Below are 22,734 nucleotides of genomic sequence, written 5' to 3'. Positions count from 1 at the left end.
CGGAGTGAGATTTTGTTGAATTTTTACCCAAACGCATTTGAATGCATTTGTGTGATCTTGGCCCAGGACCGCGCAGAGTACCTGGGTTCGAACCCGACCGCTGCGGCCCCGTTTCGATAAAGGCGAAACGCGAAAGGCGCCCGTATGCCGTGCGATGTTACTGCACGTTGAAGATCCCCGCTTGGCCGAAATTATTCCGGAGACCTCCATTACGGCACCTATTTCTTCCTTTTTTCTCTCAGTCCCTCGTTTATCCCTTCCCTTACGGCGCGGATCGGATGTCCACCAGGATACCTGAGACAGTTGCTGCGTCACTTCCTTTCCTTAAAACCATTTTGTTTTTCATTTTTTCGCCATTTCTCCTAACGTGGAGAGCAATGCGCGCTCCTCAGAGTGCATGCTTCAGAGGGAAATACACAACATGGCAAAGACGGTAACATGGTCGGCAACGAGATAGCTCCACGGCGGTGAGCGCCACTTGCTCGCACGGAGGTCCCTCACTGGCAATGGAGAAGCTTCGCCTGTGTCAGACATTGGCCCTCCCCTTCACGGGAAACGCCTCAATATGTCGAGTCCCGATGGATGTCTCACTTTTCATCCCGATCGGTCACATACGTAGGCGCCTTCCGCGTTTACGTCCGAATCCTTTTGTGCGCATTGCAACGGTTTCGCTGGCGTAGCTACACCCTCGTTTCGCTGACTGTCAACGCGATGGCTGAATTGTTGTCACCATGCTGCCGCAAATCTGTGGTGTCGCAATGTATGATATCCCGCCAATTGTCTTGAATAATGGAGAAAATTGTTTTCGCTGTAACCCTGGCTCCCAGGTCATTGTTGCCTACTGCTACACTGCGGCGGCATTGCTCGTAATCGCAATTCAGCGACAGTTCAGGCATCCATGCTTTTATGACCATCGCTCCTCACATGCTAGGCTTCAGCCAGTTGCACCGCGCGCGGTAACACATGCCCCGGAGCAGCGCGAACAGAAGCTTCCCTCCGCCTCCTCTTGTTCCCTCCTTCTTCATGCTCAGAGCTGGCAGATACCCCCGGGCTCCCGGAAGATGGAGCAGCAGTTCTTCCCCTAATATTCAAGATGCACTACAGCCCTTACCTTATATACCGAATAAGTCAAAGCATACGGCGCCGTCAGGTGCTAAGGCGTGTTGTTATATTGAAGGTGGACGCAATAAATTTTGTGTTCTATGCCGCAGCTTTAGGTAGAGTTATATGCTGAAGTCGCCTTAGGAAATATGAAAGAGAGTGTACATTCAAAGTCATGAGCGGAAAATATGTTGAGCCTTTTTTGTTGACATCAAGAATACATTTTGTTCGGTTTATAGATTTATCGGGTTAAACGTCTTAATATGCCACCCTGGCGATGACGGACGCCGTAGTGGAGGGCTCCGGGTAATTTCGACTGCCTGAGGTTTTTTTAAAGTGCACTGACATCGCACGCTACGCGGGCCACTAGGATTACCTTCATCGGAATGTGATCGGCGAGGTCGGCATCGAACCCGATTCTTGGGGATCAGCAGCCGAGTGCGATAACTTGAACCACCTCTGCGGCTCGTAATTAATTTTTGAACTTAGCATAACAGTCAACAGCTACTAATATGCACGGAAGTAGTAAAACGGGTACTGCGATGATTCTCTAGGCAGGGAGATCAATTTTCCTGAATGGGCAAAACACGCAGCGTATGGCAGCCATGTTGTTGTCATTATCATGGTGTGATGTTCCTTGTCAGCTTCTTCCCAGTGTGCCCACACAGGCATGTGACAGCAAACCTTCTATTCTTTACTAGAACGGCTGTGATTAAACAAACGCGTTCCTGCGGTAACGGTCACGGTGTAAAAAATGCAGGTAACGACACGACACGCGAAATGCTCAAGACGCCGCAGCCCAGATAAAAGTACCAAACACGCCGCTCCAAGCCGTGCTTGGGATCGCAGCGTTTTCTACCGGCCAAGCGGCGAAATTTGTGCAGCAAAAAAAATAAAAAATACTTGCACTTTCTCTTTGCCGCCGAAGCTGGAAGTTATCGAAGGGCCTTAGTTTTTTGGCGCTTGGGAACTGTTGAGCGAAATCATGCCACAGGCGTGCGGTAAGCGACAATTTTTATTTATCATTTCTAAGCGCGGGCACTGTACGGGGCTCGGTAACGGACGCTAAATGTGGCGTTGAAGGAACTACCCAACTATCGAGTTAACAAACGAAGTAACTATAGGGACGCCAGACCAGCCTACTGCTTCGCCATCAAGATACCGGTTTATAGCCACATGACAGGTTCAATTAAGAGGCGAGAATGGACGCCTCCCGGTACAGTTGTCTTGTTGCTACTGGAAGAGCTATAGCGGGCATGTCTTCCTACGCCTCTGGCCAGTGTGTCTCCACCCATGCGTCTTACAACATGGTCAAGGACAGTCGATCGAATGTTATTTTTTCTACTTCTTCACACATTACTTATAGCTGAAGCCCAGCACATAGACTATTCAAACCTGTTAAGCAATTACTGCGACGCACTTATCATCGCATGTGGCGCCTGGCTAAATAAACTGCTAGCTGTAAGTTATGCAGCCCTAAGAACACGACCACATTTTCTGTACGAACGTATGAACTCACAACATGCATTATACCATATTATCCAGCCCCAGATGACATGACTGAGAGCATATACGAACTTTAAACTTCAGTCTTAAATTAATAAGGAAGCAACTTGTTTCTGTAGCTCTCAGAACCCATCTGAAAACCAGAGGAGGAAACGGCTCGCCGGTGCTTCCTAATTACTGACCTGAGGGTGCCCAGCAGAGCAGTACGATATGGGGCAACAACCACAAGAGGTGACGGTGGTTGTTCAGAAACATTTTTCCCCTAAACCAACAAGACTACGATAGAAACCCGCTGAGAAAACTTAAATTCACATGTTAATTCCTGTTAATTCCGCTCGACATCTCGCTGGGTCTCTCTGGCTGCCTTCTCGTCTTGACCTAATTCCACAAGCTGTTTGTCTTCCAGCTGGTCAGCGTGCTCTTCATCGCTCGCCGCTCTCGGTGCTTTGCGTGACACAACGTTCATCGGCTTTTATCCGGCCTGGACAGCGCGTTTGTCGTTCCAAGCGGATTTCGCTGCTGGAACCAGCATTTAACGGCGCCAGCGATGCGTTCGGCCCACTTGAAGGCGTTTTTACGTTTGTGTGCAGTCACATATTGCTGCCGTTGGCAACATATTCAAGCCATTTTCTGCAGGAAACAGTACAGCGCAAAAAGAGGACTAAATGAGCGGACAGACACAAGGGACAGACAAAGACCGAACAAGGTAAAAAAAAGGAAGCTCTGCAAAAGTGTTAGAGGCTCGGCCTGGACAAGCTTGCGGCTGCTGTGAACAAAAGTTCGGTCTTAATCCAGCATCCCCACAAGAATGAATGTCCGTTTTGGGTCATTATTAGCGAAAAAAGCACATGGCAACTTCCCCATGGCTCCTACCTTCAAAAGAGCCTCTACAAGCTAACAATCCGGGACCCTTTCCAAGTGCGTAGCACAGCAGTTGTGTCCGATTTCTTTAAGGAGCACAGACTAAAAAATGTCAACGCCTTGTCCATCGACATCAAGCACATGTCCTATTCCCTTCCTCAAGACGCAATGCACAGTGCTGTGGTTCGAACTATTGACGAGTATGGCATTACAAAATTCCAAAACCACTGTGGCATCGACTTGGACAGCCTTCTCGAACTCCTAGCCCTATACCTACGCACTACGGTCGTACCCTTCAGCGACAGACATTTCATCCAGAAGGAGGGCGTTTGTATAGGCTCAGGGCTAGCTCCTTTCCTCAGCGACTGCCTCCTAGTGTGCTTTGACCAAAGACTGCAAAAGTCCTTACCCAGGGCTTCAGTGGTACGTGTTTGTCGTTATGTCGACGATTTCTGGTGATTTTTAATAAGGATGACTACACCGATGGAAATCAAGCCAACGATATTTTATCCCTGTTCAAGTCCGGTCTGCATCCGTTTCGACTAACAATGGAAGTTCCTGATCGAGACGGGATTTGTTTTCTGGATTCACAGATGCTAACGAGCAACGAAGAGTTGTGCTGGCGTTACGCACCCCGAGCGCAAAAAGGATTTTTACCCTACTCATCTTCGCACTACAAGCTAGTTAAACCATGCGTCGTGACAGCTGCCTTGAAAATGCTATTTCTAGATTATGCTGCCACCAAATGCAAGCCAGCTTCAAAAGCCAGATAATGAGCCTGGGATTGGCTGGTTTTCTGGACCACATCATGAGCGCAGTGGCGGAAAAGTTTCTTGTCCACTTCCAAGCAAGAACAAACGTGCCTCCCGTAATGATGTGCACAGCTGTGTTTTTGCGGTTATACCTTATGTACAGATGGTATCGCACAAATTGAAAAGGATAGCCGGGAAATCCCGTGTGCGAGTCGCTTTTTCCGCTCCTGACAAATTGCAGCGTGTTTTCAAGAAAGACAACTGTGAAAGACCGCCACCTTCCGATTGTGAGAACAACCATGAATTCCTTTATCTGCCGGGCCGAAAAATTGTAGTGTACAAAATTGAGCTATCTTATGAGCTACGCTACAGCGGACAAACTGGGATATCCGTAAATGAACGTTTAAGAGAACATGAACGCTCCTTGGCACCCCCCCCCCCCCCCCCCAAAACTAATCTTTGCCTTACATTGGCTTGAGTGCAAATGCACCCCAGCTTTCAGTACGATAATTTTGTACAGGCATAGAGACCAGCACACGCGGGAAATAGTTGAAGCGTTCCTGCTTCATGAAAAGCCTGAAAAGTGCGTGAGCAAAAAATCTCTTGCACTCGCTCGCAAAGAAATTGATTATCTCAGCGCCTGAGTGAGTAGTGCTGGTTTTACCTCTTTCCTGCATTCCTTCTGTTTTTTTGACGTACTCAATCAGAGATGCAATGCCACACGTTGATTGTGCTTAGGTTCTCATATTTATTGCCCTTCATAGCAATAAAATCATCAGTCCTAAGTACAGCTCCTCTGTCTGTCCGCTCCTTTAGTCCTGTCTTTTTGCGCTGTACCTTTTCCTGCGAAATGTACCGTCTAGATCAGACTAATAATAATTTGCCCTTTTCTGCCTCGGCTTAAAACTCGCGTAATTTCTTCACATATAGGAGGCACCTGCTATTTCTTGCGCGCTCCGTCTGAACTATATGGCGGCATCAACTATTGCCAGCGAGAATTTGGAAGCTCAGAACTAAGGGATGAAAAATTCCCACGATGTGCTTTCGTGCAGCAATGGCCAGCACTTTTGCTGTGGGAGTATATTTTAAACGCCCACCTATTTAGAGTGTACTGCTGTCTGAGCTGCATACCTGCTACAATACGCCCTGCGGGTCCTTGAGGTAGTGACTACACGAACGACACATATCATATCTCTGAAATGAATGCCTCGCTAGATGACATGTCACAAAGCTGCTCAATTTGCGCCTATGGTCGGTTGAGATGCCGCTTAGTGGGGCGAGAAATATACTTTATTCTCATAGTTATCATTTGGATTGACATTCTGCCGTCACAAGCTGTTCGTTTTGGTGCTAGTTTCAGCTCCTTTTTCTGCGGCACGTTCGAAAGCATTCGGGAGCGATTTTTCAAGAGCGTGTTTATCGAGGTTAATCGCTTTGTTCATAGAAGGTTGTGGCCAAGTACTACACCATGGTTGCCAAATCCTGTTCTGGAGAGGGAGTGTGTTGTCCGTTCTGGTCACCGGGGTCACGCCGCACCCCAGGCCTGAATATGCAATTGCATCGACTCACGGAGTTTTTTTCCCAGGCCGGTGGAGAACTTTGCGGCACCGCGATTCGAGCACCCGTCCTTTTGCACGTGAGGCTGATGCTATACGTCTACGCTATCGCCATAAACTAGCCACCGTATACGCAATGCCTTGTGACGTCGACCTTATCAGAAGTTATATTAATTCATAAGGAAGGAGACGCGAAGGACTTGAAAAATTACACACCCACCAGCTTATTGTCCGTTGTCTACAAGGTATTTACTAAGGTAACTGAAAACAAAGTCAGGGCTACCTGACACTTCAGTCGCCCCAATGATCAGGCAGGCTTTCGTAAAGAACATTCCACAACAGCTCATATTCACATTATCAAGCAGGTGATAGAGAAATGGGCAGGATATGACAAACCCCCATATCTAGCCTTCGTTTAGTACGAGAAAACATTCTACTATATATATATATATATATATATATATATATATATATATATATATATATATATATATATATATATATATATATATATATATATATATATAAAGCAACTGCAAAGCTACCATAGTCTAACCCATATAGGCCATTTAAAATTACAGTAAGGAAGGGAGTCAGGCAAGGAGACATGATCTCGCCAATGCTATTCACCGCCTGTTTACAGGAGGTATTCCAAGGCCTGAATTGGGAACAGTTGGGGATAAGAGTTGATGAAGAATATCTCAATATATGCGGTTCGCTGATGACATTGCCTTACTGAATCACTCCGGAGGCGAACTGTAAAGCATGATCAATGAGTTAGACAGGCAGAGCAGAACGGTGAATCTCTAAAATTAACAGGCAAAAAATCCAAAGTATTGTTCAAAAGTCTAGCAAGCGAGCAGCAGTTCACAATCGGCAGGAAGGTGTTGACATGGTAAAGGCCTTAGTAGGGCACGTAGTGACCGCTTTACCGGGTCGCGAGATGGAAATAACTACAAGCATAACAATGGGATGAAGCGCATATGGCAGGTTCTCTCAGATCATTAATGGCAGTTTACAAATATCCGTCAAGGTAAAAGTGTGCAACAGCTGTATCTCACCGGCACTCACCTACGGGGCAGAAACGTGGAGGCTAGCCAGAACGGTTCAGCCTAAGTTAAGGACAGCGCAGCGAACATGGTGTTATACAGGGTGTCCTTATACAGCTTATACAGGGCGTCCTAACTAAATGTACACATGGTTTACAATTCTGCCGCCGCAATCTAAAACAACGCGACCAAATGCATGTTGCTAACTATTCCGCGGAGCAAAACACAATAACTTTTGTTTAGGGCCTAACTGCATAATTAGTGGAAGTTAATCAACCAACCTCGAGAGCGAAGAAGATAGGCGAAAAAGTCCAATGTGAAAGTTGTAGAAAGGTCCGCGAAACCTCCAACTGAGCAGTTGTAAGTTTCCATCTATTACGTATCGGCTTTTTTTCGGTCTCTGCAGAAGGCCGAGAAATACAAAAAGTAATATAGTATTGTGCGTTGTTATCGTGAAGACTTTCAAAAATATTCCAACTCAACCGCTGACGAATTTGCGGTGAAACTGCACACAGAGCTTGCATATTATATTAACCTTTGTATCATAGCAAGGTTTACGACGGTACCCACTTAGTTGAGCCCTGCATGATGCGAAAACGTAATCGTCTACGTAGAGATCGGCGAACCAAAAAAAATAATAATAAACCCGCCAATGCCATTTTTCACAGAAGGGCGGCAGTGTCGCCATCTGTTTTCTGCACCGGAAAGCGGCGTGACGACAAGAAGCCGAGGCGAGCGTTGCAAGAGGCGCGGGCCCTTTGAATATGCCGTTCCGACCGTTTCGTCTGCTTCAACTGAAGCGATTCCAACGTTTTTGGCTAACTGAGTGGGAAAAAAACCCCACAACCACTGATTTAACGAGGCTTTTCCTCTCAAAAAATAGTGTTTGGTCTCTTATTCTGGGAGTGACTTTATCCAATTCAGCTCATATCGTCTTCTTTCGTGACTCTCCGAAAGGATCGGAGGGTTGCAGCAGGAAACAGATGGCGCCACTGCCGCCCTTTTGCGAAGAAACGGCGTTTGCGGGTTTTTGGGGGGTTTTTGCTTTTGGACCCGCCGCGGTGGCTCAGTGGTTAGGGCGCTCGACTACTGATCCGCAGTTCCCGGGTTCGAACCCGACCGCGGCGGCTGCGTTTTTATGGAGGAAAAACGCTAAGGCGCCCGTGTGCTGTGCGATGTCAGTGCACGTTAAAGATCCCCAGGTGGTCGAAATTATTCCGGAGCCCTCCACTACGGCGCCTCCTTCTTCCTTACTTCTTTCACTCCCTCCCTTATCCCTTCCCTAACGGCGCGGTTCAGGTGTCTAACGATATATGAGACAGATACTGCGCCATTTCCTTTCCCCAAAAACCAATTATTATTATTATTATTTTTGTTTTCCGATATCTACGTAGACGATTACGCTTTCGCATCATGCACGGCTCAACTAAGTATGTACTGTTGTAAAATTTGATATTTTCCAAGAGTTACGAGAGTACGCAAGCTCTGTGTGCTGTTTCACCGCAATAGAGCCAGCGGCTGAGACGAGGAAAGTTTTGAAAGTCTTCGCGATAAAAATTCACAGTACTGTGCATGACATGACCGCTTGCGCGCATCGATTGCGGTGCTCTCAAACGTTCCGCCCTAGAAACAAAAAGCTCATTTAGCCGTGTGTGTTGCTGCTTAAAAGGTGACATGGCTGCGACCCACGCGCTGGCTGTACGATTACGGGAGCGCAAGCGATAAGGACTGTGTCTGCTTGTCGCAGCACCAAGACGGAAGCATACTGCTGGCGTAAATCGCACAGCCAGATGCTACGCCGCTGCTCTGTCTCCTTTTAAGCGGCAGCACACTGGGCAAACTGATCTGTCCGTTCTTACATGGAACGTTTGGAATCGCGACGGTCAAGCGGGGACGTCACATGGTATTTTTTTGCTTTTCTCGGCCATTTGCGGTGTGCGAAAAAAAGTTTATACGTAATAGATGGAGAATTTGAATTGTTCAATCAGAAGTTTTGCTGACCGTTCTACAACTTTCTCACTCGTCTTTTTCGCCTATCTTGTTTGCTTGCGAATTAGGTGAATATCGACTAATTATGCAACTCAGCACAATACAAAAAAGTGGGACTTGCTCCATACAACAGCCAGCAGGATGCATTTTGTCGCGTTGGCTCAGAGTGCCTCCGCGCATTTTTATACCTTGGATATAGTTAGCTGGGACACCTTGAGGTGAACAGCAAATCCTCAGGGGATTTTCGAACGCGGTGCGTCGACAGTGGTGCATCAGACAGGGGAGCGCAGCGCGTGCCAGGGAAGCTTTGCGCGTGTGTACGTGCGAATTGTGTGTGCGAGGCGACGACGGCGAAGAGCGAGGCGAGCACGAGGAGCGCAGAGCTGACGTGTCGGAAAACCGAGGTGTGAAGGGAGACAGACCCCGCCGCGGTGGCTCAGTGGTTAGTGCGCTCGGCTACTGATCCTGAGTTCCCGGGTTCGAACCCGGCCGCGGCGGCCGCGTTTCTATGGAGGCTGAACGCTAAGGCGCCCGTGTGCTGTGCGATGTCAGTGAACGTTAAAGATTCCCAGGTGGTCGAAATTATTCCGGAGCCCTCCACTACGGCACCTCTCTCTTTCTTCTTACGGCGCGGTTCAGGTGTCCGCCGAGATGTGAGACATACCGCGCCATTTCCTTTCGCCAAAAACCAATTATTATTATTAAGGAAGACAGCTTACCGGAAATCGGGTCATTCGAGCGTGAGGTGGCAGCCGTCGGACATTGGGTCCGCGCTGCTGGGGACCTCCCTTGGATCACCGACGCAAACCTGCGCAAGCCGAACATGAGGCTCAACGAGAACATAAAAAGGCGCCAGCCGAGGCTGAAGAGAGAAAACGCAAGCTGAACTTGAGCCTCAACGTGAGCATGAAAAGGCGATAGCGGTGGCTGAAAAGCCTTAAGTGCAAGCCGAACGTGAGTCTCCACGCGAGCATTAAAAGCCGCTAGCAGAGGCTGAAGAGCCTAAAGCACAAGCCAAACTTGAGGCTCAACGGGAGCATTAAAAGGCGCTAGCAGAGCCTGAAGAGCCTACAGCACAAGGCGAATGTGAGGCTCAACGGGAGCATTAAAAGGCTCTAGCAGAGGCTCAAGAGGCTAAAGCATATGCAGAATGTGAGGCTTAACGGGAAAATTGTAAGGGGCTCGCAGAGGCTGAAGAGGCAAAAACAGAAGCCGAACGTGCGGCTCAACGGGAGCATTAAAAGGCGCTAGCATAGGTTGAAGAGCCTAAAGCACAAGCCTAATGTGAGGCTCAACGGGAGCATTAAAGAGGCGCTAGCAGAGACTGAAGAGCCTGCAGCATAAGCCAACTTTGAGGGTCAACTTCGGCATTAAAAGGCGCTATCAGAGGCTGAAGAGCCTAAAACACGAGCCAAACGTGAGGCTCGACGGGAGCATTAAAAGGTGCTAGCACCGGCTGAAGAGCCTAAGGCATAAGCGGAACGTGAGGATCAACGGGAGCATTAAAAGGTGCTAGCAGAGGCTGAAGAGCCTAAAGCACCAGGCGAACGTGAGGCTCTACGGGAGCATTAAGGGGCGCTAGCTGAGGCTGTAGAGCCTAATGCACAAGCCGAACGTGAGGCTCGACGGGTGCATTAAAAGCCGCTAGTAGAGGATGAAGAGCCTAAAGCACTAGCCGGACGTGAGGCTCAAGGGGAGCGTTATAAGGCGCTAGAAGAGGCTAAAGAGCCTAAAGGACAAAAAGAACGTGAGGCTCAATGGAAGCATGAAAAGGTGCCAGCAGAGGCTTAGGAGCCTAAAGCACAAGAGGAACGTGAGGCTCAACGTGAGCATAAAAAGGCGCTAGCAGAGGCTGAAGAAACAAAACCGCAAGCCGAACGTTATGCTCAACGGGAGCATGAAAAGGCGCTAGCAGGGGCTGAAGAGCTTAAAGCACAAGCCGAACAAGAGGCTTAACGCGAGCGTTAAAAGGCGCTAGCAGAGGCTGAAGAGCCTAAAGGACAAGGCGAACGTGAGGCTCAACGCGAGGATGAAAATTCTCTAACAGAGGCCGAAGAGCGTTAAGCACAAGTCAAACGTGAGGCTGAACGCGAGCATTAAAAGGAATTACGAGAAGCTTAACAGCGTAGATTGCAGCTTCAATTAAGGATCGTAGAAGCTGGTGGGGGCAATCGAGAACTAGCATCGGGGCCCTAAGCCGCCGTTAGCCCCTACAAATTGGTCTCGACTTTCGACGATCGCAGGGATGACTTAAATGCAGCCCTCAAACGTTTTGAGCATATGCTTTAGGGCTCAGCTGGCCCAAGAAAAAAGGGCTGCAGCACTGAGTATCTATTTGACTAGGGAGGCCCTCTGTGTGTTCGGTCGGTAGTCTCCATCGGATTCAATGGATTATCATAAGGCAAAACTAGCCCTGTTCCAACATTTTCGGTTCACAGCAGAGGGTTATCCCGAAAGGTTACGTGAAAGAAATACACCTCTTGAAGCAGCAGTCAAGCAATACACAGCACCCTTGTTCTGCCCCTTTTTGAACGATGGAGCGAGATGGAGCGACTACAACGTAAAATGATTTACTTGACTTGGTGGTGGCCGAACAGTTGATGAGGAACTCTCATAGTAGTCTGGCGATTTTCCTTCGAGAAAGAGAGTGCAAGGCGCTGGACAAAGTTACGTAGGCAGCAGATAACTTTACAGAGGCCCAGTGGCAAAGAAACTTGTCTTTCTTTAAAGAATTGTTAGAGGTGGGCATCCTGAGAGAGAAGGATGTTCCATCATGAAGACAGCCTGGAAGGCGTCTCATTTGTAAATGACGTGGACGTAATGCTGCGCCTGCCGCCCTAAGCCAAATACAGCTTACTTATGTTTATTGTCGAAAAACAGGGCACAATGTAAGTTCCTGCTCCAGAAAGCTCGAAATCCATTGTCAATAGTCCTGTTGTTTTCACGCAGGGTGTTTTGGGCCTGAAGCGGTGTCAACAACAGCAGGTAAGCTTGAACTAGTTAAGGATAAGGTGGTGGTCGGACTTCTCCAGAGAAAGTCTGCAGACGCACTACACATGGCGGTTCTTGAGGGAGATCTCCGAGGTCTACCCATACGTGTTTTACGGTACACGGAGAGCAATACGGTGCTTGTGCGGAAGGCATAGCTCCTGCCTCAGCTCTCACGCGCTAAAGATGTACGGTGTTCCTTGTTGATGGCAATAGTCTGGAAGTTCCCGAGGCAGAAGTCTATATCGCTTCCCCTTATTTCACTGGCACGGCCCTGGTGAAGTGGATGGGGACGCTATTGTACGGTATCATAATTGGACATATACCAGAGGCCCGTGAGGCTTCAAATCCAGATAATAATTGGAAGAAATAGAGGACGTTGCTAAAGTATGTCCAGGCATAGGCAATGACGAGGTTGCCAGTGAAAATGGTGAAGGCAAGAGCCCAGAAGTGGTGCTGGCTGGAAAGGAAATTTCCAGACGAAGTAAGGAAAATTCTGCTTTAAGCGTCAGTTTCATGCGGTTCACAAAGGAAATGCTAGGAAAAGAGCGAAGAGAGGATGGGTCATTAAAGGCATGTTGAATGAAAGTAGGAAAGATGTTCCATGGCAAGCATGGCACTTCGTACTCGTATTCTGTCGAAAAGGGTTTGCTGTACCGCCTCTATCATCTCGCCTCCGGCTGAGAGGTTCGACAGGTAGTACTTCCAAAGTCTTGCAGATCGCAGGTGTTAAGCCTTGCCTACAATATCCCGTTGGCGGGGCACCAGGGAATTAAGCAAACAACAGATAGAGTTCTGGAGGAGTTCTACTGGACAGGATTGCAGGAGATTAAGAGGTATGTTGGTCGTGCGACACCTGCCAAAGGATGTGCTCGAAAGACAAAGTAGGGAAAGCTTCGTTGGGACGCATGTCTCTCTTCGACTCTATTTGATAGGGTCGCTCTCGATATTATCGGTACGCTGTCGCCCACATTAGTGAAAGGGAATAGATATATGCTCACTCTAGTCGATCTTGCCACGCGGTGTCCTGACGTCGTTGATCTGCCAAAGATTGATTCAGAAACCGTGGCAGAAGGTTTGGCGGAGATGTTTTCACGAATAGGTTTTCCGAGAAAGATACTTTGTGACCAGGGCTGCTGTTTTATTCTTAAATAATGACAGAGGTCAATGATCTCTTGGCGGTGAAACATCTCAGCACGACCCCTTACCATCCAATGTGCAATAGGAATGTGGCGAAATTTAACGGCACACTCAAGCAGATGCTGCGGAAGCTCAATCAGGAGCAGTACAAATCATGACATAATTATATCGCCCCGCTTCAGTTGCCATAGAGAGAGGTGCCACAGGCGAGTCTGGGGTTTTTTTGTTTGAGTTGATATTTGGACGGCATGCGCGAGGGCCTCTCGCAGTCCTTAGAGAGCTCTGGACCGGAGAAGAGCTGGGAGAAGACACGAAAACGTCATATGGCTACGTTCTCGATCCAAGAGAACGTCTCGAGCAAAACTGTGAGAGCGGCACATCAAAATTTGTTGCGTGCCCAACATTTTCAGAAGAGATTTTATGACAGGAACAGCATGAAGACATGAAGAGGCTTTTAATGTTTGTAGACCGTGCCCTCATTCATTTGCCGAGCAGCCACAATAAACATCTGATGTAGTGGGAAAGTCCCTTTGTGGTTTCTGGAAAAGAGACTAAAGCGGAGCCACAGTCGCTGCCTCGTGCTGAAAGTAGGAGAGTTGAAAGATGAGAGTGAAAAGATAGAAAGAAAAGACGAGGGCGCGCTATCAGAACCCGGGCGGATCCCGGAGGCACTTCAATACCGGGCCAACCTGTGCCGGAGAGCTTTAAGCACCCAGCTACATTCCAAAACTACGTTTATTATCTTGGGTCCAAATAGGACCCGTAGCTGATAATAAATTAGATATTGAATCGACTTGGGCCACTCTAAGAAGCTCTTCCACAACAATATCCTCTGGGGCCACTCTAACATAGCTCTCCTACATCAAAATGCTCAAACGATACGAAACGTGTGCGTCCCAAGAGACCGTGCAATCGTCATCACTCGCCGTAATCGAAGAAGGTGACTCAGGCTCGGAAAACGTAGGCGCTGATTGCATGAGTCATTTGTAAATTACCGGAGGGTGATGCCCAATGTACTATCGGGATGGAAAGAAATGCGGACAGCGCCGTGCCCATGTGCTTTGCAGTTGGAACTTATTTTGATCGCGCTTTTACGTGGGAGGTAAGAAAAAGACGTTAGTGTCGTCCTAGAATGCATCACGGACGACCTTAGTGTCTTTTTGCTACCGCCTAAGTAAAAGCGTGGTGAAAAGAAATGCAAACAGCGGAGCGCCTATGCCTCGCTCTCTTCGCGTTTCTTTCCATCGCCCCTGTACATTGCTACTATCCGGTTTGTTGCACTGGTTACTTGTAGTCTACGAGTCTAGGAGTGGTTGCGAATTTTTACTTCTCTTCGTTGTGTGTAAATGGTGTGTCCAATGATTTGCAAATGGTTTGCTTTTCCTTGGCGAGATGAATCATGTTTCACCACATGTGCGTTTCTATGTGCCTCTATGTGTAATTGCCTAAAGCGCCTTCGGTGACTTCGACGGCGTCTAAGTCGACCGCTTCTCACGTGAACATTAGCGTTGTGTGCACCGATGGCAGTTTTTTCTGCGAAAAAACTTTTCCGAATGGGGGTCATATGTGAGGTGCACAACAAATCGTCGGGGGATTTTTGAACGCGGTGCGTTGAGAGTGGTGCGTCGGACAGGGGAGCGCTACGCGTGCCAGACCAACACTGCGCGTGTGTACGTGCGAATGGTGTGCGTGAGGCGACGACTACGAAGAGCGAGGCGAGTACGAGGAGCACAGACCTGACGTGTCAGAAAAGCGAGGTGTGAATGGAGACAGCGCAGCGGAGATCGGGTCATTCAAGCGTGGTGGTGAAAGGCTTCGGACGTTGGGTCCGTGCTGCCATGAACCTCCCTTGGATCACTGACGCAAGACTCCTGCGTCCCTTGCCAGCGTGGAGGTGGCAGCCGATGGTCCGTGCTTCCGAAAGGCACTTGTGGATAGCCTGCTTAAGCCTCCGGCGTTTCGTAACGCCGTCGACGGGTCCTGGCTGCGGTTCTCCTGCTGCTGCCAAGGTCTTCGGGCCGTTGACGGTAGACCACCGGCGTATTTCTGCAGTTCCCTCCGCCCTTAATACCACCTGGCTCCCTTCCGCCGCTTCTTTCGACGCAATGCCAGCGACGCATCGCACTACAGGGTCGTTCAGTAGTTGGTGAACTCTTTTCTTTATACTGCAGTGTTCTACGCGTGTTGAGTGCATGCGTTTTCTTGTTTTCGTTTCGTATCGGCTCTGTTCCTTTAAATTATAAATACGCCTTCGTTTTGTTTTGCCTGATCTCTCTGTTACTTCGTTAGAACAAGCACGCGATAGCGTTCCCTCGGTTCGGAAAGTCGGGGACGCATTACCAATTTGCGACAAAGGTCGACCATATTCCACATGGCACTCGCTGTGATACAGGACGTAATACTTCCGCCGCTGTTGACGAAGGTGGCGCTGATGCAAGCTCTGAAGGCCACGTTGAAAGCAGAGCTAGCACCCTCGAAAGTAGATGATTGGACGGCCGCCTTCATAGATCAGTTGTTAGAGCTTCGTACGCGAAATTCAGATGTCTTGGGTTCAGATCCAGCCGGCGGATTGTGGTTGGTATTTTTTTACTTTCTTACCAGTTATCTGATGAACCATAATGTAATTGCAGTATACGGTTCCTATTTATGAATATCGCAATGAAAGAAATAAGAAAAATTCGAACACTCCTAATGGTCTACATTGTTTCCATTACTGTTGGCTTCCTGTATTTTCATTTCAGATAGAGACAAGGCAGGTCTCTAGGTCGGCTTTCCATTGGCCTGGCTAGGAATTCTTTTGAATTTCTTGCGGTCTCAATTTCTTCCTGCTAGTGTCAAAGATATTGCTCTCTAGGATAATCCGTGTCAAATGGACATGCGATTTAGATCTCTTCGCTCTTCTATGCACGAACTGATGGACGCCGTGGTAGGTGCGACCGAGTTCACCGTTCCTTGTTTTCGGAACATGGTGGGCAAGTAACCATCGTATAGTATAGCTATTCTATAGTATTTTGCCATCACTTTGAAGCCGATCACAAAAACGTTTTATGTAAAAATTAGAATGTACATAAAAAGGCTGTTTGCGCCATATAAAATGCCATGTGAAAAATTGGTAAGCGCATTTCTAGCTAGAGCAGATTTACTGCAATGAGCTCAGAGAAGGGACTCGCCGCGTCTTAGATTTCTAAAGTAATTCTGGGATGTTACAATTTCCATTTTTCTAGCATCATACCTTTTTCTTCTGGGTGTGCCTCAAAGAACGTCATTATGGGATAAAACAGTTTTTCACACAAATCATTCTCTCCTTCCAAGAACTGCGTCTGGCCTGAAACATCTTACACAGAAATCAGTCACAACGGTGCACTAAGCCGCGGATCATAAGAAGAACTCGTTGCCGAAACCCGCACGCTGTACCACGACGCCACATTAAAAGAACATTAAAATTTTCTAGTGGCTGCCAGGACGCTACGGTATTAAAGCAAATCACCATGCAGACGAGGCTGCCCGTTCTGCCCACAACCACGGGATCCATCTCAATGTCCCTGTAACGAGAGCTGACGCAGAGTGCGTGCTTTGTTTTTGACGTTGGATATCACACTTTATGCGTAGAACACAGAAGAGCTGTGCAACCGTCTCTTCAAGGCATTGGACCCCGGACTGCGCCTCCGTCTTCCATGCGACATAGCTCGTCGCGAAGCAACATTGCTGTGCTGTCTGTGGCTCGGCGTGGCCTTCACAAAGAATATGCTCTCCGGATCGGGATAGCCGACAACCCTTCTTGTGAATTTTGTGTCTGCGAAGAAACAATCGGTCTTCTCCTGTGTGAGTGTTCTGTCTTTGTGAACGGAATACGTAAGCTGCGTTGTGCTCTGGACCGGCTTGGCTTGATTGACCGATTGTAACTGTGGTTCCCGTTCCTTTTTTGTTCCCTTTTTAATACCCTCATTCCCTTCAGCTGTGCAGGGTAGGCAATCGGAAGCCTTTGTGGTTAACATCCCTGCCTTTCCCTCCCTCTCTTTACCTATTTACAGACAATGCAGGAATACAGCCGTTGATGCAAATGGGGGAATATTTTGTGTAGTTCACTTTGCTATAGTTCAGTTTCTCTTGTGCTTATTGGGCCTATATTTTCTTGCGGTTTTGTCTTAAGTTTTCCTGTAGTTTTGTTTTGAATGTTTTTTTTTTATTGCGCTTAGTGTTGCTTGTTCTCTAGACTCCGAGTTCCTGTAAATTGTAGCTCTCAATTTTTGCACGTTTGTGTCTTGTTTTCGCGTTTGTAACCTGCTAAAAACCCTCCATGCGTTCAAAGTGTGAAGAAAGAGAGAAAGAAAGAAAGAAAGAAAGAAAGAAGGAAGGAAAGAGGGAAAGGAAACAAAAAAGAAAAGGAAGAAACAAAGAGAGAAAGACATAAAGAAAGGAAGAAAGAAGGAAAGAACGAAAGGAAGAAAGAAAGGAAAAAGAAAGGAAGAAAGAAAGAAAGAAAGAAAGAAAGAAAGGAAGAAAGAATGAAAGAAAGACAAAAAGGAGAGAAAGAAAGAACGTTGTCAGCTTTGCAGGGCAGGATAGTGTTGAAATAAATAATACATGCACTTATATGCCCATACAGAATCCGATGGATTACAGCATGTTGCTTGCTTATACAGAGTGTCCCAGCTAAATATAGGAAGTGTTTAAAAATATGCCGCTGCACTCTAAGACGACGCGACCAAATGCATGTTGCTAGCTACTGTACGGAGCAACTTATACTATTTTTGTAGTGGGATTAACTGTATAATTAGTCGAGATTAATTAACCAACTGCGCAAGCAACGAAAATATGCTAAAGTTGAGGAACGTTCTAGAGAAACTGAATGAGAAAGTTGGAGAACGGTCCGCGAAAAGTCTCGCTGAAGAATTTTTAACTTTCCATCTATTCCATTTGGGCTTTTTTTCGCTGTTTGCAGATGCCCGGGAAATACAAAAAATACCAAATGACACGTCCGCTTGCGCCATCATTGCAGGGCTCTGAAATGTTCCGCCCTAGAATGAATCAGCTCATTCAGCCGGGTGTGGTGCTGCTTAAAAGGTGACAGTGTGCGAAGCACGCGCTGGCTATCTGATTACGAGAGGGCTAGCGATAACGGCTCTGTCTGCATGTCGCTATCAAGCGCCGCGATGGAAGCATCCCGCTGGCTTCAATCGGACAGTCAGATGCTGCGCCGCTGCCCTGTCGCCTTTTAAGGGGCAGTAAACAGGGCTGAATGATCTGTTCGTTCCTGGTCGGAACGTTTGAGAGCTCTGCAATTGAGGCGCGGAAGTGGACAGGTCACGTTATTATCAAACAGCCGCCAAAAGAGTATCAGTAAAAATAATACCTTCACTTAGCGTGCACATTCTTTTTCATTACGGGTTATCCTTATGTGTAAACGGTGGGGAGCACAGTCACTTTTCGGATTGGTTGCTTTTTTCCTCATTATACTCCTGGAATTAAAATGGGTAGATTCTGCATTAACGATAGTAGCTGTTGTACATGTTCATTGTGCTTTTCTACCCTCTCTTAGCATTCACTCAAAACACCACATGTGTGAAAATGTACAAGTTTATTGACACATGACACCTCGCTGGAGGACGCCGGAAAATGTTTGGTGTTGAGTGTAGGCGTGGTCTTTCTTGAGTTTCTGTAATAAAAAAAAATGAGGAAAACCAAGAGATAAACGCTCAGTCTTTCACAAACCCGTCAGTTGACTGTGTCACCCGGCACTGCTACTCTACAAAGGGATGCGTTTTGGCTTAAATTGGGGTGTCTTAGCATATTCACAGATTGGTGGGGCCAGCAGGAACACTTGGCTTGGTATGGCCATATACGTGAAGAACGTCCCATTTTTAGCAAGTGTTAAAAAAAGCTCAGTTTTAACTAGTACCAGTGGTTTCGTTCAAAATGGCACATATTGTATAATACTGACAAACGCTGTGCACATGAGGAAACTTCAAAGTACTCACACTTCCTCTTGCGGAGGAGGGTGGCGTAGTCGAATGGAGAGCCGAGGCCGTAGCCGTAGTTCAGGCCGTAGGAGCCAAGACCGTAACCGAAGCCGTAGTGGCCGACACCGTAGCCGAGGGTGCCAATGCCATATCCATAGACTGGAGCAGCGTGAGCCACGGTGGCGACAGCTGGAGCAGCGTGGGCAACAGTGGCAACAGCTGGGGCATGGTGGACGGTGGTGGTGGCAACAGCTGGGGCAGCGTGGTAAGTGGCGACTGCTGGAGCGGCGGCGTAGGTGGCGACTGGAGCAGCAACAGCGGTAGCGACTGGAGCGTGGTAGGTGGTGGCCACCTTGGTCACAGCTGGAGCAGCAGCGATGACTGGCGCTGCGGCGTGGTAAGTGGTAACGGCCGGGGCAGCGTGGTAAGTGGCGACGGCTGGAGCGGCGGCGTAGGTGGCTACTGGAGCGGCAACAGCGGTGGCGACAGGGGCGTGGTAGGTGGTGGCAACCTTTGTCACGGCTGGAGCAGCGTAGGTAGCGACGGCTGGAGCAGCGGCAACAACTGGGGCAGCGTGGGCCACGGTGGCCACAGCTGGGGCGGCGTGGTACGTGGTGGTGACAGCTGGAGCAGCAGCAACGACTGGGGCAGCGTGTGCCACAGTGGCGACGGCTGGGGCGTGGTGGACGGTGGCAACAGCTGGGGCGTGGTAGGCGGCGACGGCTGGAGCGGCAACGTAGGAGGCTCCGTAGCCATAACCCAGGCCGTAGCCCAGGCCGTAGCCGTAGCCTGGATAACCAGCGAAGGCGCTGGCGGCCAGGGCCAAGATCAGGCACGCACGGAACTGCGAAAGGGCGAAGGTAATATCAGGAGAAGTATTTATTTTCCGCGCAGATCAAGAACAGCTCTTCTGTTATTGAGAGAATACATACCGAACAAAACTGGCAAGGAACTTTCTTTCCCAACTGATTTTTGCGCAATGACGCATGCAAGGATGCAGTGAAGTTCCAAAAGGAAAAAAGTTTATGGGCAAAGGGACTCAAAAAGGCAGCCGTCTGACTTGATCAGAAATGTGCCTAACAGACCTGTAATTTTTTTTTAAGAACGAACATGCTTTTTCTCTTCTGGGTTTGTGCGCTAGACACATTTTTTACTCTCTGACAACACCTCAAGGCATTCGATTCTGCTTGGTTTTAGGCGCATAAATCGGTCGTCTAGAAAGGAAACGTGTTTGAATGGCCGGAAATATTTTTCTTTTTATTTCCTGCTCATATGTGTTTCTCAGAATATATTTTTCCCTTTGAAAATTTTCCCCGCAAAATTGTACACTGACACGAGATACATCATTAGCTCTAAATCCGTGACACAATCCTGGGCTGCAAAGGACATTTTTCTTTGCTTTGTGGTCCTTTTCATATACTATCCAACCACATCGAAATCCCTCCATAATAAATAGCAATCCCGAGACGAAGATCTTCGAGCTTGTATCGATAACTACATGCGGCAACAAAATTAAGAATCAATTCGTGTGCCTAGAGGATATCCAGATCCTAGGTGGCAAAGTACACTGACTTAAGTACTCTGTTTTACTTGCTGCAATTTGAAAAGTCAGAAATTACACTAAATATCGTTCGAACTCGGTATCAGCAAATCATGTCGGAATAACTTTTTGTGGTCTCAAAACTTAAACAAACGACCCACATTTTAAATGCCGTTTGCTGAACTAGTGTGATGATGAGCATTTACCCTCGTAGACTGAAAATTGTAGTTGAGACGTTTTTCTTGTCATGACAATAGTAAACGTTAATCGCATGTACTGAAATAAATATGAGAAACCGGCAACGAGATATTCAAAAGAGCAATTTGTATGCAGAAAATGACTCTGAAAACATGAGGCGACCATCTCTAAAGCCAGCTTAATAGGACAGGTGTCTGAATTTTTCGAATTAGTGTTTTCCTAATGAAAGATTGAAATTGAGAAGCAGGCAAAAATAAGAAAGTTCTTTTTGAATTTGAATGCGATGCAAAGATTGGTCCCTTTTTCCTACAGGATGTCAGAAACACATTTACTACACAAGCCGATGGTTTTTAAAAGCGCGTATGCTTAACACTTGCTGAAACTTTTGACATGGGGCCTGCTTCATGCTGACTGCGCCTTACGGAAAATTCCATGAAGATGAGGCTTTGGTTTGCTTTCAAATCGAGGTGCGCTCAAAGGCTGTTTTTTTTTTCTCCACGTAATCATTTGGAAAACTACTATCTCTCACTGCGCGCACATCGTCGAAAACTGAATATATTCTTGGCGTCGATCAGCTGCCAATGATATAAGGTATACATCTTGCAGGAAGCTCTCTGTCAGCAGAGCAAAAAGGTAAGCGCCGCGCTATTAGTATACTTTCTAAACCAAAAAATAATTGTAGGGGACTAAGAGATATACTTTATGAAGCAATAAATCTGCATCCTTTCCTCAAAGAAAGTGAACTCCTAGTCATCACAGCCGGTGCCTTTGAGCGAAAGAAAGGAAGCAAAAAATACTCACAGCGACCATTGTTGCGCTTACTCCACTCGGTACCGAGGACAGAGGGCTGCTGGCTCCGGAGAGGTGGCCTACTTCCTTTTATTTGAAATCCTAGGGGAGAGGGTGCAGTCATGTGAATCGCATTGGAGGATAAGGAAACATGTCAAATACAAGAACACTGCCATGCCCTGACCAATTTTTTCTATGGTCGATGCGTCCTGCATCAAAAATTACTTCTGCCGTTGACAGTATTTCGAGGTGTTCCTGTAATTAGCGTGCAGGCCGCCAAAGTCAAGCATCTACGACTTCGTAGTGCCATCCAGTTTCACTGCTTTTTTTCAATTTTGTAGCATGGCTTCACTGGAGTAAATTTTGAAGATATTCAATTAACGTATTTCCAGGGAAACAGTACTTCTTATCGATATAAAATTCTCAGAATCGTGGATTCTCTGTCCATTCTTCCAACTCTGCCAACTTTTCTTTTTTCTTTTTTGTATTTACCCCTGCCTTCTCGTTCTGAGATGGAAAAAATAAAAACATATAAGTGGCCTAAACATCTCTACTGGTGCGTCAGCCTTACATGAAGGCCAGGGTCGAAGAGCCAGTTCTGGTAACCCACAGGTCGGAAATCAATTCATGCCTTAGGAAATAACGAAGAGCCAATTGCCTGCCCAAGACCGTGGTTTCTTCACCGTTGGCACAGCCGCTCTCGTTGCCTTAGTTAATCAAGATTCAGGTGGTGACGTCCTTTTTGATGGGGATGCCACCGCGAACTGGGTCTCTGCATTCCCGCTGCTTTTAGTCTCACATTCGTCGTCAATATCTGCGAGTTGTGTTATAAAAAAATAAAAAGGTAGACCACCCGGTCTTCTGCGGCGCTCATGTTCATTGCATTAACCCAAAAACAAAGAAAACGCCGCTCCAAGCATAATTTAATTCAGGCGATTAGTATTTTCTGCGTAAACTTGAAAGAGGCGACTGATGAGAATGAAAAGAATAGGCAGAGGTTTAGCACGGTTCCAATCCTCTAAATCTCTTTCTCTATTTTTTCGCATTTTTTTAATTTGTGGAATTTGCTACTATTAACTCAGTTTCAGAGGTCTGGTTCTTTCAACCTTTTCGCTTCTGGACCGAAGAACAACTGCGAAAGTTTTCAACTAAAGCTAAGCCGGGTGTCTCCAGAGCAGAAGAACTACGGACAATGGCGAAACTTCAGTTTAGCACAACTAAATTTTTTATCTCATAATCTTTTTTGAATGACACAGGACTAAAAGCCACAGAAACGAATTGAAATGGGTCCTGGAACTCGCAAGT

The 22,734-nt window shown here is 47.4% G+C and overlaps 1 protein-coding gene across 1 annotated transcript in view; it reads right to left on the bottom strand.

The window, feature by feature from the left end:
* LOC144119741 (uncharacterized) overlaps positions 1-21,487 on the bottom strand; it is a 32,544-nt gene extending 11,057 nt beyond the window's left edge. The window contains exons 1-3 of the mRNA XM_077652288.1: positions 21,442-21,487; positions 18,921-19,746; positions 16,175-16,267 (exon numbers count right to left, since the gene is read on the bottom strand). Coding sequence (XP_077508414.1) covers positions 16,175-16,267; positions 18,921-19,746; positions 21,442-21,450 — 928 coding nt within the window. The 5' untranslated portion in view covers positions 21,451-21,487. The remainder of the gene's footprint in view (positions 1-16,174; positions 16,268-18,920; positions 19,747-21,441) is intronic.
* Between the last annotated feature and the right edge of the window lie 1,247 nt (positions 21,488-22,734).

The sequence above is a fragment of the Amblyomma americanum genome, chromosome 2 (assembly GCF_052857255.1).
Source record: "Amblyomma americanum isolate KBUSLIRL-KWMA chromosome 2, ASM5285725v1, whole genome shotgun sequence".
Classification (NCBI taxonomy): Eukaryota; Metazoa; Arthropoda; class Arachnida; order Ixodida; family Ixodidae; genus Amblyomma; species Amblyomma americanum.
This window is presented reverse-complemented; position numbering and strand designations above follow the sequence as displayed.